Source organism: Anopheles arabiensis, chromosome 2 (genome assembly GCF_016920715.1).
Source record: "Anopheles arabiensis isolate DONGOLA chromosome 2, AaraD3, whole genome shotgun sequence".
NCBI lineage: Eukaryota > Metazoa > Arthropoda > Insecta > Diptera > Culicidae > Anopheles > Anopheles arabiensis.
In genome coordinates this window covers 24,462,736-24,478,694 of record NC_053517.1, presented here as the reverse complement: position 1 = coordinate 24,478,694, position 15,959 = coordinate 24,462,736, and the positions used below count along the sequence as shown (strand labels likewise).

The window sequence follows — 15,959 nt, the reverse complement described above, 5'->3', positions numbered from 1 at the left end:
AATCAGCTGTAAGCAATAATTATTCCTTTCCACATCTTTCTAATTAATCGGCTCTATCTCTCCCTCTGACACACGCACGAGCCCAAGGGTGTAAAGCAAACGGAAAGCAATCAACTAAACAACCGACATTCACTGTAACGCTATCGTTTTATTCGCCCAAACCATCTGCATAACTAGTTTGAATAGAATACGGCAAAATGCCGCAGCACATCCTTGTTATAGTCGGCCAGTGTCGGTTTGCCGACGATGTAGCCACACTCCGAATACAGGTCGAGCGGTGCCTTCCGGAACCACATGTTACGCTCCGTGCTGGAGCCAAGATCGAGCGTGTTCAGCTGATAGACGCTAAAGTGGAACGTTTTGCTGTCGGTTTGCACCGCCTGCACCGTGATCGGGCTGGGTAGCGTTTTCACATCGTCCCCGTACAGCTGACGGGCTCGGGCCGCAGCGACAGTGAACGCTTTCAGCATCGTTCGCCCTTCGATTTGATCGCGCGATACGGGTAGCTCGGTGGCGTTTTTCACGTCGCTTGGCGAACAGTGGATGAGAATGGTGTGCGGATGGGACAGCTTATAGTTACGACTGATAGCTGTGAATGATACAAGAGACGTAAGGATCATAAGATTATTGGACAAAATGATCCATCTGCCAGCGTTACGTACGATATTCGTTCTTCCAGTCGTAAATGTTTTGCACCGGTATGGAGACCGTCTCCTTCAGCGGGAACAGATTGGGAAGCTCAACATCCAGCGGCCGATAGACGGACGTATCGAGCGGTTTCAGCGGATCCTGCGATATGATCATCGATTCCGCCTTCAGGTTCAGCAGCACCCGTTCGCTGTCCTTTACCAGCGGGACTAAAAATCGTGCATTAAACACAACCTTCCGGTTCGCGTTCACGTGTCGTCCCGCAAAACGTTCGCAGTGTGTAACGAGCTTGGACAGTATCAGCAGACTGGAATGAATGAAGAAATTACGTATCGATCAGTAAGTGACCGCACAGCGTACCACAAGCGACTGCTTACTTCCGTCTGCCCTCCGATATACCGTACGTACGGGGCAGCTTGTACGCCGGACGGTCCGGCACCTTTACGATTGCGTTTTTGACCTGCTCCGTGTCGAACACCAGTGCCGATAGGACGGCTTGCTGCATCGATCGATCGAGCTGGGTTGTTATTTTCGTTTGCTCCAGCTTTTCCTCCACCTTCAGCGGCAGATCGTCGTACACGGCCGTGTTCAGGAGGCTCTGTGCCTGACGCACGCCTTCCAGCAGCACATTGGTGTCTCCGTACACGTACGCCGGTTCGGCCTTCCACAGGGGATGCGTTTCGTCCAGCGCTACCGGCGGCGGTACCATGCCGGGGATATTGAAGTCCTCCCGCGGTCGCTGCTCCTTCAGTACCTCGGACGGGTCGACGACGGTGATACCGCGCGCAGCTAGCTCCTCCTCGGCACCGGTACTGTTCGGCACACGTTTGCCCTGCTGCAGCCAGTGCTTCTTGAAGAAGAAGCCTATGTGCTGCCGTAGAAGCGTGTTAGTTAGCCGCATTTTGGGGTGGGTTTCAAGTTTTACAACTAAACAGTGATTAAATAACGCCCGGTTTCTATTAACACACCGCGAGCACGATTTTCTATGCTTGCTGACATTTCGCTTTGCTGTTTACATTCGTAAATACAGCCATGCTAGTAGCCGGGTTGGACCATGTGCAGCTGGCTTGAAAAAGAAAAATGGCTGTACAAAATATGTTTCAAGAATTTAAATTACAATGAAAATGAGATTAAATGTTCAACATGAATAAATGTGTCAGCTGATTTGTGGCTAAAACACATTAACATTACCCTTATAATGCCCATACCAATGTGAGGCCGTTTAATGGCTGTCCCAAAAAACAAAATAACGAAATAAATTGGATTATATTGTAAAGAAACTCGTCATTTCTCAGACAGTTACTCAAAAGGCCAAAACCCCCTGAGATACCAGAACAAAATAAAATAATAAACATACCTAATTGTTCAGCGATCAGCTGCAGCGACCAAAGTGTATGAAGATCAGGTGGTCTCATAGCCTGTTTTTTATAGCAAAAGTTGAACGTCACTTTTTGACAGCATGGGTGAAAACATTTCCCCAAACAAGCTTCCTGACGACTTGCCTAATACACAAACAATCTTAGAATCTTCGTTATTTGCACTGAAATACTTTAAAAAGCACTCAAAATATTTCTTATTGTAAGCTAAACCAAATCTGAACTAATTAAAATCCATTTTTGGATCAAAATAATGCCGTCGATGAGGACACCAATGTGTACTACGTATGTGTTGCTAAGAACAAAGCGAACCGTTCCTATGGAAATTCATTTCACCCATTCTGTCAAGAGGAGTTTTTTTTTATTCCGAAATTAGTTGTCAATTTGTATGGGACGAGACCACCTGGTCTTCATACACTTTGGCAGCGACCGTGCCCTAAAGCTGGCACGCAATGAGCTAACCTGCACGGGAAAAGCTGCTGAACGCAGCTGTCAAAGCTTTCGTAGCAAATTGCTCCCTCGGTCACAATCGCAGTTTTTTCGAGACGACGACGAAGCAGTAACTGCGCGCTGGTCCTAACTTTTCGGTACGTTTCTTGCGTAGTGCAACTTCGATTCTGGTGAAATATCTTTTACCAACAGTTGAAAAGCAGTAACATTACTCCTCCCCCACTCCCTTAACTGTGTGCTAGTGAGTTAGTGTACTAATTTTGTAACCATTTCTTCTGGTGCAGTTTGCAGTTTGCTATTACAACACCGCTAGCAAGATGGCTCTCAGCGATGCCGATGTCCAGAAACAGGTAAGTGCCGATACACACCACATTTGGGGCAGCATCATAATTGTGCAGCATCATTCCTTTGACGTGGAAATTGTCCGAATGTTCCGAGAAAAAGGCGACAATCTGCAGATCTGCGGACAACACTTTTGCAGTCTGCCCTTTCGTCGTCTTCGTTCGGGTCACGGGACCTGTCATGTGAAAAGTGTCAAACAGTGTGACCATGTGAAGGAGTGGGAAAGATAGGGAAGAGCAGTGCCACAAGCGAGATAGCGAATGTTTACTACTGCTGATTGGAAGGAGTGGAAAATCTATTTTCTTTTAACAAAAATCGCCTCTTTTCTGGGAAATTGGTGAATTTGGGCGGTTTTTTCCACTCGCCACAAGTGGGACTTCCTTTAAGCCGTTCCATTCGTCGGTCAATCGGTCTCTCTCAGCTGTTGCCGAATGTTGGTGAAGATGCAATATGTGTCACATGACCGACTCTCCCCATCCCACGGTGATGCCTTACAGATCTGTTCGCCATGTTTTATCATAGATACCGATAGGTGTTTAGTTTTCAAAAGAAATGCACGTGCATTGCTGAAAAAAGGGCTCCAAAATTGCATAACAGCTTAAAATCCGGAATGTGGATGTGCTTTTCTAAGCGTTCAGCCCAGTCTGGGTGGGACGGCAAGTGGTTTGGTGACGACGTAACCACCAATCATGCTGCTGCTACTGCTGGGAGTCATATGACGGGCTTACATGTTGCCGTCGACCAAAGATAGCAAAACAGCGTAGCGAAGGCTTTTCCCTCCGTTTCTCAGCGTACTTTTATGCTTAAACCAACGGTTTTTTCTCCTCGTCGCACCCATTCCAGATCAAGCACATGATGGCCTTCATCGAGCAGGAAGCCAACGAGAAGGCGGAAGAGATCGATGCGAAAGCCGAGGAAGAGTTCAACATCGAGAAGGGCCGCCTGGTGCAGCAGCAGCGCCTGAAGATCATGGAGTACTACGAAAAGAAGGAAAAGCAGGTCGAGCTGCAGAAGAAGATCCAGTCTTCGAACATGCTGAACCAGGCCCGCTTGAAGGTGCTGAAAGTGCGCGAGGACCATGTATCCAACGTGCTCGATGAATGCCGTCGTCGTCTCGGCGAAGTGACGAAGGATCCCGCCCGCTACGGCGAGATCCTGACTGCCCTCATCACTCAGGGATTGCTACAGGTAGGAGATCGGGCGAACGTCCATTGCGATATTGCGTATTAAAGATCATTTTCTCTCGCTCTCCTCCTTTGTGTGACAGCTGATGGAGGCCAAGGTCCTCATCCGTGGCCGTCAGGCGGACGCTCAGGTTATCCAGAACGTACTGCCGGCCGCTGTAGAGCTGTACAAGTCCAAGTGCGGCCGTGACGTGGTGGTCACGCTCGATACGGAAAATTTCCTACCGGCCGACACAACGGGCGGAGTTGACCTGTTGGCACAGTCGGGACGCATCAAGGTACGGTACCGACGCTTCTTGTACGCTCCATGAATGGTGAATGCTTACAATCACATTATGCTTTCCGAACGCAGGTGGCCAACACTCTTGAGTCGCGATTGGAGTTGATTGCCCAGCAGTTGGTGCCGGAGATCCGTAATGCGCTGTTCGGTCGCAACATGAACCGCAAGTTCAACGACTAAGAAGAGCACAATCCTGGCTGATGTGTGCTGCTCGCTGTGGTAGCAGAACGTATGGCCGCCATCATCGCAACAACGCAACCCAGCGGCTGCGATGATGGAAGGCCCCACACCCACACCCAGAACGCACGTAAAATCACCATCCATTCTTACATAGATATCCTTGTTTCCGCATGCAAATAGCAGGTTCTATAACCGTTACTTATACTTACCCTGTCCGTCAGCAGCAATCGCAGGAAGGTCGTTTAGCATGGTTACTGTAACATCGTAGTTGAAAGTTAAGCCTCATCCATCCTTCGCTCTCCGAAGCGACCGTAGAAGCGAACGATCGAATGACCCCAACATCTCCGCCCCCCCTTGCGCCCTAACATCATGTGTGTACGAAGGTGTTCTTTTCGCCCCTCCTGGAAGGGAAAATACTTAATTATAATGGTTGAATCTTGCGCAAATTTTTCTATGCTGATGCCGATACCATCTAGGGCATTATCAGCATCTGTTCGGTCCATCTTGAACAGCGAAAGAACCCACCCTCTTGCACTGGCAGCAAGGGGGGGCACATTGGATCGGGAATACTGTCCCACAATAATTCCTCGTCTTCTTAACGGTCGGCCACTTTTCGGAAAGTGGGTGCACAGTGGCAATTGTGTACCGGTTCTTTCAAGTTAAACGCAATTTACGTCCCTACCAGAATACGTATGTTTTGTTTTCTGTACGCACACACAGATGCAAAACATATACAATCACAAACGTTCATGCAGAATTATAGGATCTAAGTTTTATCGGAAACACATCGTTCGTAAAAAAAAAATTGTTGCTACATATTATAATTGTTTTTAAATGATGTTTTGTTTATTTCCATTTTCTTATTATCCCTGTTTATCTGCGCACCACTTTATCACGCCCACACACGCACTTTTTCGCTTGGTAATGGTTTATTACGAAGTAGAACTCTCCCTTTCACAATGCACGATTGTTCGCTGTGAATGGTGCAGTTCCGGAAATGTCGTAGGTGTCGCAGTATTTTTGATCTATCTTATGTATGTTGCAAATAATGTCCCTACAAAAATATGATAATATTTTTCCATCGTAAGCTTTTAAGTAAATCCCACGTCTTTGCTCTAGCGGCGTTTGTGTAGCGGGTGCTATGAGATGTATACGTTGGCCAACGTTTCCTTCCTATTTTTTCTTTTTTGGTGGTAGGAAGAGTGACACACTTTACAAGAAGAAGGAACGTAGGACAAGACTATCCAAACCATCATGCGAGCGTGTTTGCTAAATACTGAAACAAATCGTTAAAATACATTCCTTTAGAAAAGATCAATACTAATAGCAGTAGCGGCACGATTGTTTCAACAACACTCGATTTCGGCAACCAACACACGGTAACAACATCTTTCAGTGTGGCCACTTTCGCTTTTCTTTCACGCCAGCCAAGTCACATTTTCGGTAGAAAAAGTAAAAGTAATTGTAATGTATGATATTGCTCTATTAGAAAGAATACCATCTAACAGGTCGTGTCCTGTGGTTCAATCCGGTGCACTACATACGTCTCCTTACCGCCAGCATCTTGCTTTGCGAACACCAAAATGTGGTTGAAGCTTTTGCTGATCGTTCGAAGCAATGGTATGGAAATCTGTGTAATGTTCGTGTTGAACGCGGAAAATCACGATCCCAGGGAGCGTTAAAAGAAGTTAATCGTTTTGTAAAGGTGTGCGTCCGTGCGTGTGCAACCAAGATTCATGTGAGTCTGTCGTAAAAGAGCAAAATATATATATAAGTGTGTCTTGAAGAAAACATGTTATGGATTTGATGTTTCTTTTTTTCATTTGATAAAATCGAAGTATTATAAGCAAACGCTTTCTTCGCGTAAATGTGTTGCCACCGGCTTTCACCGGTTTACTACTAAAGGTAGCAAACCCGGCCAGCATGAGATCTTGGCCGTAAAAAGAGAAGGAAGGATTCGTTTGGAAAGGGTGTACATTCTCATAACCACTACCGAGCTTAAGCGGGATGTTATTAAGAAATAAACAAACTATATGTATATTGGAAGGAAAGTAGAACTTAATATAAAGGAAACAAGTAGGAGCAATGAGAAAAAATGAAACAAAAAATCAACACAAAAAAAAACACAGAAAGTATATATATATATACATAATTATAGGTATGAATAGATATTGTTGTAAACGACGAGTAAACGAAACTTAGTTAATGCAGAATCGCGCGTTTGATCACTAGGAGAAACTTGAACACACGTAACAAGAAGCTCATAAAACAACAACTTTATGCAACAAATGTAATACAGCCAACTCTGGGGGGAGAGGATGACTTAGGGGGTGGCATTAGAAGACAATGGCAAAGCACAGCGTTAAATACTGTACGATAGAGCGAACATCAGCATGTATGGTATTCACATCACCAAGTTCAGCTATATTCGCACCGAACGAACGAATGACCAGCAACGCCAGATATCTAGTTGAACGGTGAAGGGGAGCACGGAATAACCCACGACGAGGGTACCCTGCATGGCGCGGTTGCAATAGAGAAGATTCTTCTTCCTCTGTCCAACCATTGCGGTGACCGGTTCCCCCTGGAATCTAATATCCCCCTTCGTTTGAGCAGTGAATTATGTGCAAAAAACGTTCACAATAAATACACCACGGTATGGGATGTACGATCCAAAAACACGCGTGATCGTATGTTGGGCCCAAGTGAAAGAAAACATAGGAAGATATCAGCTACCTCCGGCTCCCAGTCCAGAGGTAATGCTTTATTTTCTTACACTATGCTATCGATCAATTGGCGCAACTCTTGCACCTTTGCTTTACTGCACACCTTCAATGGCATGGCATCGACATTGCTTCCGCCCATCGATATGGTTCCTGTTTGATGACCTCCCGCCGGTTTCGTTATGCTTGTCGATCCGTGTATTGCATCGCATCCGGTACGTTGCAGTATTTGCCGTGCATTTTGCGTCGATACTCCCGAACCGGGCATCACCCCAAGCGATTTACCGGTGAGCTAAAATAATCGATCGAAAATTTAGATATTTCATCAACTGAAAGAAACAAATCAAACATTACCTGATCTGCTATTTCTTTCATTTTAGTGATCGTTTCCAGCCCTTGCTCTGCCGTCGGTTTCAATCCACTCGTCAACACGGTCGAAAAGCCCAGCTCAGCTATCAGTTTTAGATTCTCGCCCAGTGCGTCCTCCTCCGTGCAGTCAATGGCACGGTGAAAGGTTAGCGGCAACTCTCCCGCCGCCACAACCACTTGTTCGCAGTGTTGTCGATGCACGCGGCCGGATGATGATGGATCCAGTGCGCCGAACACGAACCCATCGGCACCGTTCTGTTTCAACAGCCGCATATCCCACAGCATGGCGTTCATTTCCTGCGCGGAGTAGCAAAAATCACTACCCCTTCGGCACCGTATCATGCAGTACACGGGGAAGATCGTTGGACGACCGCTTAGCAATGGTGCATCGTATTCCGCTGCAAGGTATTGCTTTATTTCTCGCAACAGTCCCACCGATGGCGTCAGGCCACCTTCGCTCAGCGCAGAGCAGAGCTCTATACGGTCGGCGCCACCCTGAATCGCTGCAACGGCAGATTCGAATGTATCGACACACACTTCTAGTAGAATTTGCATTTTTGTGAGTGCCCTGTTCTGTTGTTGGTGTTTTTACAAACTGTTTGCTTTTTTGTTTTATTGTTTTTTTGACAAACAGCGAGAAGTTGAATTTCTTTCCCGCTTCGTGGAACAATGCATTTACAGTGAAGCAAAAGATAAGCTGGACACCACGAACACGTGACGATGATTCAAGTATGGTATCATTTTTTCTACAATTCTGCTTACAGTGTAGTTTTACAGAACAGGGAATTGTAGCCATTTTCTTCTGCGAAACATTCAAAAAGGTTGCAAAAACGATAAATTACTCGAAAACGATCGATCAAACGGTTTGAACGCAATTGTTTTAAATACTTGTAACCACCGCTGTTGTTCCAGTCCAGCTGTTTCATCATGAAATAATTAGACGCTTAATTTGTGATATCATGGAACACCAATTTAAACTTTAATAAGATTCAAAAAGTTATCATAAATAATTTAACAAAATGTCATTCCATTTTGCAACCTCCGGCATTGACCACTGTGCACTGAACTGTCAGTTTCACCTTCGCGTCACGAAACCATCAACAACAACACAGTCGCACACCCCTTCCCCCGTACCATCCACAGCCACCCACACCCACACTACTCACAAAAATATGCACAATCTTGCCATCTAAACACCACAAAACCGGCTCCGTGGTGCTGTTGAATTCCGTTTCCCACGATACTTCGTCCGCAACTTGTCGAACGTCAGCAACCGACGACGACGGCAACGGCACGCCAGTGTACGACCATCAGCTCCGGGATTAGTTTCGATCGAGGTGGAAACGGTGTTGCTCCGGACGGGCTACTAGATTCGTTTGTGATTGTAGTTGGAGCATTGTTTTTGGGGGGAACCGAAAACGCGCTGTGAGCTGGATCACGGGCAGTACTGGTGGAATTAAGCATGGAAAAGAAATTGTGAAGTCACAGCAATAATTAGGTGTGCTGCGAGTGGAACAACCTTCCGCCGTTGCGCTGGAAGGGGAAAACTTGTGTCCCAGGTATGTAGCTGTTTTCCGCGCTAATCCATTCGCCATGCCAGTAATCGATTGTTTGTGAAAAAAGTGGTTACTTTTCCCGACTGCCCAATGTGGGACGGAGGAAAAGAAATTCAAGTGAAAGTGTCACCCCCATGTGTGCAACAACAGGTAGCAGCAGCAGCAGCACCGCAATGCGCAATGCGCTGCACTGCACTATTAATAGCTGCAGTGCTGCAGTTGCACCATTGGTGAGATGTGTGCATGTGTGCGAGGTGCATCAGTAAACAAACGTCTCGAAAGAAAGAATGTAGTTAATCTGTTTGATTTGCTACAATATATATTCGCAATTTGTTACGCTAAAACGAGCGTGACTTGTTATGATCATAATTATCATCTACAACAACGATCATGGTTTGTGGATGGTATGCGTTAGTATCGCTTTTATCTTGCGGATTATACGGACACCGCTAAACTGCGTCCATCCTTTTCGCTAACCTCCAGACCGTATCCGAAGATGTGAGCAAGTCTGTGTGCGCTGTTCATCCCCCTGCAGCTATGGTTTCAGCTTACTTTACATAAGTTTTGTTTCCCTGGCATCGCCCAGTCCACCATCAGGCCGCTTACATCATAACCGAAAAAGGCGTACGATTAATTCCAGCCTTCTTTCGAACCCCGTTTGGGTGATGCGTGTTCGGATGGGATGGTTTCAAAGGATTGGATCATAAGATATGCAAACACAGAAACTGACCATCGTCAAAGGTGTGACTATTTTGTCCGTGTTTGATCTCATCCACGATGACACAATACCTTGCTGTAAGATGCTGTGAATGGGATTTTTGTTTTGTTTGGAAATCACTACATTCCTCTGAAACATCATTAAACATATTAGCTCCCATAACTATATTTGACCCAATAAACATTATCATTTTAATTTACTTACTCTGGCATTAAACATTGCCGTTGGTCAGTGCGCCACGATCGAGCCCGCGATTTAACGATCACATCCGCGACAGAATAACACCCACTGGGTGTCCGTAAGCATTAGCCGATCGGTGTACCACGATAGGCACATTTCTTTTATTCAAATAAGCAAACAACATCAGCATGCTTATTTATGCGTAACGAGTCACCTTGACGTTCCTTACGGTTCTGGTTTTTTTGTTTGTTTCGTACGGCATCGATTCGCGCCCATGCTGCCCTTTGTGGGTCACATTCCTTTCGTACCGTTTCGTAGCGTGGTGGGGAATGATGACAGTCTTTTCTTTTATCCCCTTTTCTACCATCCAAGCACTCATTGCCCATTGTTGGGCATTGTTGAGAAAGTGGGCAACGAATTGTAAATAAAATGTGTAATCTTCAAACAGAATGTGCTGAAATAAACCAATTTTTATTTGCTGGATTTCGAAAGTGCTAAAAATTCTGTCGATATATACAGTAATCATGGGAAAAAATGAAGTTTTCGTCTGTATCGATTCCGGGTAGCTCCAAAATTAGCTCCGGAATCGGAATTGGCTCCGAAATCAGAATCGGTTGCGAAACGGAGTCGATTTCGACATATCTTTAAGGAATAGGCGTTTGGGTGATGCTACGTATTGATGCTACGTATTGATAGCCTCGGACTGATTTCGCTTCTGAAACTACTTATTTCAATCAATGAACTGATTCTGCTATCGGAGTAAATTGAATTAATTCTGGCTGAATTGATTCGGAATTGGCTCCGAAGTCAACTCCAGTATCGGCTCCTAAATCAACTCCAGAATCAGCTCCGAAGTCAACTGCGGAATCGACTCTGGAATCGGCTCCGGAATCGGAAACGACTTCGAAATCGGAATCGATTCCAGCATCAGAGTTGGCTCCGAAATTGATTCCGAACACGGAATCGGGTAGGTCCGATTCTGAGCTCCCACCACTAATACACACGCACATGGTTACTTAGATTCTCTCGGCTGGTTGCCAAAGGATTCGCCGTAGGTGCGCTCCACATTGCTCCGAACCATGTCTCTGTCCAAGAAGAAGGCACAGAAACAAGTGCCTCTCGATGGATGGTTTGTTTTCTCCCCGTAAGGTGCAAACGCTTCTGATAATAATCGCACATACACACTCACATACACCTACCCCCCACAGACACACCAAATTGAGCATAATCAGCCGTACGGAACACAGCACTAATTGCCGAAATAGCTGGCGTATGATATCATCGAAGCAAAGCCTACTCGGGGCTCGCCCATCGCTCGTGCGCTTGCCGCTTCCCTTTTGCCAAAAAGACGCTTCTATCACGATCTCGAGCAAACGCGGTGCGCCAGCAAACAATGCGTGCAGACAAAATGGAATCATTCACCTTTACATCCCAACCCCAACAACCCACCTCACCCACAATGGCTGTTTTGCTGAAGTAAATTTTATGGCTGTTTTGGTTTTAATACGGTATGCTGTTGCTGCTGTTGTAAGCCAGCACATCATCATCATCATTGAAAACAAAAACCGCAAACTGCAGCTTTCTCCTCTGCCGAGGGATGTTTGTCGGTGGTGCATTGTGGGGTTTGCGGAAAATAGGGGGGTTGGTGGTCCAATGGTTGGTGGATGGCAAGACCGATGGACCGATGGGGATAAGCCCGCACGGGGCTTCGGTCAGTTTGTTTGGGTGTTGTGTTTTGCATGTGCCTTCGTTTTTCCACGTTTGGAAGGTGCGAAAAAGCCGCAGGTGCAGTAGTAGTAGTAGTAGTAGTAGTAGTAGTAGCACAAAAAAGGCAAAGAGGCGGTAGAAAGAAAAGTGGTTTCACACCGACCGACCCAACTGGACCGTATCGAGATTTCCGGACTGATCAGGCAAAGCAAAAATGGGTGTGCGGCAGTGGCAGTAGAAGCGGCACCGCACGATCGATCGATCTGGTTCGGCAGATAGCGCGCAGAAAACGTGGAAAAGTCTGGTTTGTGGTGTGGCCGTTGGCGACAAACAGATGTAAAATGCAGTGCATAAAACACAACCTGCAATTCATGCACACGCACCACATACCCACCCATTTGTGTTTCTCTCTCTCGTCCATCCATTCCTTGTTCTTATTTCACGACGACCATGCGCACATGTAGCGTACGCGCAGCAACTGTTGTCGGTGGTTTTGGTGGTCTCAGCCTACTTAGGGCGAAATTGGTCGGAACATGATCGCAAGGGGGAGTGTGATTATAATGTACCCTTAGTAACAAAACACTACAGACAATAACTATCAAAAGTCCTGCAAAGTATGGGAAGGAGGGTGCTACGGTCCATTCCGAGATTTGAACTCGTAATGATCATATCGTTGGTTTGTACACTTAACGATAGCACCACGGGATAGCGATTTACTGGTGATGAAAAACTTAGTTTTGGTACGGCGATCGTTTTCGAAACGTTGTCTCTCGTGTTTTTGTTTCTTCTTTCGTTCTCTCTTTTGCAAAACGATGTTACTAGCTAAACATGCCATTGTACAAGCACTATTACACGCACCATACTATAGCATTCTGCAGACCGATACAGATTTTTTGAGTTTGTGCACTTAATTTACCGCGGTACCGTTTTGGTTTCGGTTGCGGACGTTTTTAATTGCTGTTTCAATCGAAACGGAACCATTTCCTTCCTCCTTTGCTGTATTCGTTAATTACGTACCTTTTGTAGCTGATTAATCCCAACCCTCCCTGGCTGGGGGAGTTATTGTTGGGCTTTGCTTTGTTGTGCAATTGCTAAAAGTGTAGTTTAAGCTCTCATAAAACATTCATACTCCTTCCGTGTGCGAATGATAGTGGAATATAGCTCGATCGACCTGAGAGAGAGAGAGAGAAGGGTACAATAATGTGCTAATATTATGATAACTTTACCTTTAAAGCCACCCATTAAACATCAGTGCTACAATTTTGAATGGAAATTGCTGGTGGAGTAGAACCGTTGATTATGGAGTCACTCTTTTACCTCCCCTAAACTGTTTTCTGTTTTTATTGTAAGATGATGAACCGAATCAAATTAAGAAAAAAGGTGCTTTGGGCTATACCTGTACCTAGCAAACCTTCAACGATCGATGTGCTGTGAAATGTTCGAATTAATGTTTACATCATTCACATCCATGTTATCTATTCTTGCCTTCCCCAAAAGCCCCTTGTTTCATTCATGCCCACAGTCGGATCGTTTCAGTTTCTCGCCTTTCTTTTCTTTATCGCTCACCGATCATCGTTCACCGTTTTGGCTTTTTCTCTTCTCTTCCAATCTCTCCCCACAGCAGCTATAATCATCTTCAATCCAACCGATCTTCTCGGAAACGAAGCAAACGAATCTTCAAGAACGGACGCGCGTGTGTTCTCGGCGGCGCAATAGGTGCGCGCGATCATCATCATCATCATACGCCAACCATTCTGGAACGCGCACACAAATAGGCCACGTGTACCGGAGAGAATCGAAAGTAAAACCTCACGCTGCGTTACCGCCACCACACACTCTGCATTGTGAATTTCCCGCGGGCGATTTGGAAACGGTAAACCGCAACACACCACCACCATCACCGATCGTGTGGCACTGCCCTCTAATTCCCTAATGCGATCTTGCTGTACGAGACGACGACGAAAGAGCTGATAAACTTTAGGACGGCGAAAGGTGAATGAATTTGTAGCGGCGGCGGCAATCTGTGGTGGACCGAACCCGCCCGCGGTGTGTTTGTGTGTGGGACGTGTGGGTCCTCCAGCTTTTTCGACGCCACTCGGGACGGGAAGGCAGGGAACCGAGTGTGTCCGAAAACGATTTCTCCTAACATCACGGTCACGGCAGGAGGTGGTTGGCGACGCCGCCGGTCGACGGTCCGTAAGATTACGTAGCCACACACAACGGGCAGCCGAGGCAGTCGAGCTGGCCGAGCCAGCAAGCCTGCAACCTGTTTTCAATCGCCATTCCACTCGATCGCGGGTGAGAGCGTGCGTTAGTGTCGAGCGTTCCTACCACGGGTGGAAGAGTGCGATAATTGATGAGATACAGTGTTTGTGGTTCGTGGAAGAGATTTGATGGTTTGATGGTGCGCAGACAACAGTACGCCCTCGGTCGTGGTTTGAGTGGCGCCGTTGCGACATTTGGAGACTGTGGATCGTTCAAAGCCTTTGATTTGTAAGAAGTTCAGAGGATGGATGTCTAGCGTTTGATGATCGTGTGGTGTTTTGTGCGAACGAACCTATAAACTACCGAGTGAAACGAAGCTGTATACATTCCATCCACATCTCCAAACTACAATTGAAAGCACCCGTTGGTCGGTACAGAACGATGGAAACCAACCTGGTGCGCGTTCTCGAGGGCCAGTACCTGGACGAGCTGACGAGCGAGCTGTGCGATTTTACGCTCGAGGAGCAGAATGCGGCCACCGAAGCGCAGGGCGTGAAACCGCTCGCCTCCTCCGACTACATACCGATCGTGGGCAAAACGGTCACGTACGTGGTCGCGTGCGTGATCGTGAACGATCACGGCGAGGTGCTGATGATGCAGGAAGCGAAGGAATCGTGCGCCGGCAAGTGGTACCTGCCGGCGGGCCGCATGGAACCGGGCGAAACGATCGTGGAGGCGGGCGTGCGCGAAGTGCTGGAGGAGACGGGCCTGAAGGTGGAGATCACCACACTGCTGGCGGTGGAAACGGCCGGCGGGTCGTGGTTTCGCTTCGTGCTCACAGGGAACGTGATCGGCGGGGAGCTGAAAACACCCTCCCAGGCCGACCAGGAATCGATCCAGGCGAAGTGGTGCCAGAACCTGAACGAACTGTCCCTGCGGGCGAACGACATCCTGCCGGTGGTGGAGCTGGCCCGCAACTATCGCAAACGGCAGCCGAAGGATCCGAACTGGCACCGGGAGATCCTGCCGGCCCGGAAGGCCCACTACAAGAACTACCTGCGGGTGGTGGTAGCGATCAAGAACAAAAGCACCAACGCGGTGTACGTGCTGCTGAGCGAAAAGACGGCCTACCACTTTCCGACGGTGGAGATCCACCCGGGTCGTAGCCTTCACTCCACGCTGAAGAAGTTCATGATCGAACTGTTCGGTGCGGATCTGCCCCAGCACCGGCCGCACGGTGTGCTGAGCGTGGAGCACCATACCAGCGGGACGCAGGCGAATCCGACGGACGGGCTGTGCCTAACGGTGCTGGTCATCTGCCGACCGTCGATCGAGTCGGTTTCGCTGATTGGGAAGTGCATTTGGCACGAGCTGAGCAAGGATTTGAGTGCTCGGCTCGCGGTGGCCGTGGCTGGCAAAAATGCCACCTTTCAGCTGCACGTGGTACGATAGTCGTTGTGGCGCGGGTTCGTTTTGTAGGGACGGGGGGAGTCGTCTGTCGTCTGTACATTTGCTTTTACGGTGGAATCGGAAGTGAGCGGAATTGAAAATACTCCTCTTTTTCTATAGGTTTCGAAGTTATTCGTTTAGCTTTACGTTGGAAAGCGTTGATTTATGTGTAGGTTGGTGCGAGCGGGGGAATTATTTGAAAGAAGCACAAGTATTTTAATCGTACGATTTTTATGATAGAAGCCAAACATAAGCCTACCTTAAACCAAGACACACACGGCAATTTAAGTGCTACCAATTTACAAGTGGTAATTTTTAAAGATGAAATACAAAGTTGTTGAATAAAAATATTTATTAAGTCATGGACCATACACTGCAATAATTGATGAATAATTTTCTCGAAAGAACTTATTGCCGATCCGGTGTCAACACAATAACGGATTTTTTGAAAAAATCTTTACCCTTCAGGACAAAACTGGATTTGATACAGCAGTTGGAATAATTTGCTTAAAATGATATTTGTACTATTTGTACTCATTTGCATGCATTTTATTGTTGTATAATTGTAGTAATAAACTCATTTAAATTTTTC

At 46.8% G+C, this 15,959-nt stretch overlaps 4 protein-coding genes across 5 annotated transcripts; 2 read left to right on the top strand and 2 right to left on the bottom strand.

Annotated features, from left to right (window-relative positions):
- Positions 1 to 128: 128 nt before the first annotated feature.
- LOC120894560 (39S ribosomal protein L37, mitochondrial) lies at positions 129 to 1,659 on the bottom strand. Its single transcript, XM_040297221.1, has 3 exons — positions 1,026 to 1,659; positions 663 to 955; positions 129 to 589 (listed from the first exon to the last, which is right to left on the bottom strand). Exons 1-3 carry the CDS (start codon positions 1,547 to 1,549, stop codon positions 174 to 176), a joined length of 1,233 nt encoding a protein of 410 aa, XP_040153155.1. The 5' UTR covers positions 1,550 to 1,659; the 3' UTR covers positions 129 to 173.
- An 821-nt stretch (positions 1,660 to 2,480) lies between these two features.
- On the top strand, positions 2,481 to 7,139 carry LOC120902102 (V-type proton ATPase subunit E). Its single transcript, XM_040310610.1, has 5 exons — positions 2,481 to 2,611; positions 2,759 to 2,824; positions 3,660 to 4,004; positions 4,084 to 4,278; positions 4,353 to 7,139. Exons 2-5 carry the CDS (start codon positions 2,792 to 2,794, stop codon positions 4,458 to 4,460), a joined length of 681 nt encoding a protein of 226 aa, XP_040166544.1. The 5' UTR covers positions 2,481 to 2,611; positions 2,759 to 2,791; the 3' UTR covers positions 4,461 to 7,139.
- Positions 7,140 to 7,214: 75 nt separating this feature from the next.
- LOC120902095 (copper homeostasis protein cutC homolog) lies at positions 7,215 to 8,610 on the bottom strand. Its single transcript, XM_040310600.1, has 2 exons — positions 7,538 to 8,610; positions 7,215 to 7,475 (listed from the first exon to the last, which is right to left on the bottom strand). Exons 1-2 carry the CDS (start codon positions 8,105 to 8,107, stop codon positions 7,233 to 7,235), a joined length of 813 nt encoding a protein of 270 aa, XP_040166534.1. The 5' UTR covers positions 8,108 to 8,610; the 3' UTR covers positions 7,215 to 7,232.
- A 101-nt stretch (positions 8,611 to 8,711) lies between these two features.
- Positions 8,712 to 15,738, top strand: LOC120902084 (8-oxo-dGDP phosphatase NUDT18). 2 transcript variants are annotated; one of them, XM_040310586.1, is made up of 2 exons: positions 8,712 to 9,111; positions 13,338 to 15,738. In XM_040310586.1, exon 2 carries the CDS (start codon positions 14,360 to 14,362, stop codon positions 15,368 to 15,370), a length of 1,011 nt encoding a protein of 336 aa, XP_040166520.1. In that variant the 5' UTR covers positions 8,712 to 9,111; positions 13,338 to 14,359; the 3' UTR covers positions 15,371 to 15,738. The 2 variants fall into 2 exon arrangements, with proteins under 2 accessions (XP_040166520.1, XP_040166510.1); XM_040310576.1 differs by having other exon boundaries at positions 13,335 to 15,738.
- Positions 15,739 to 15,959: the final 221 nt, after the last annotated feature.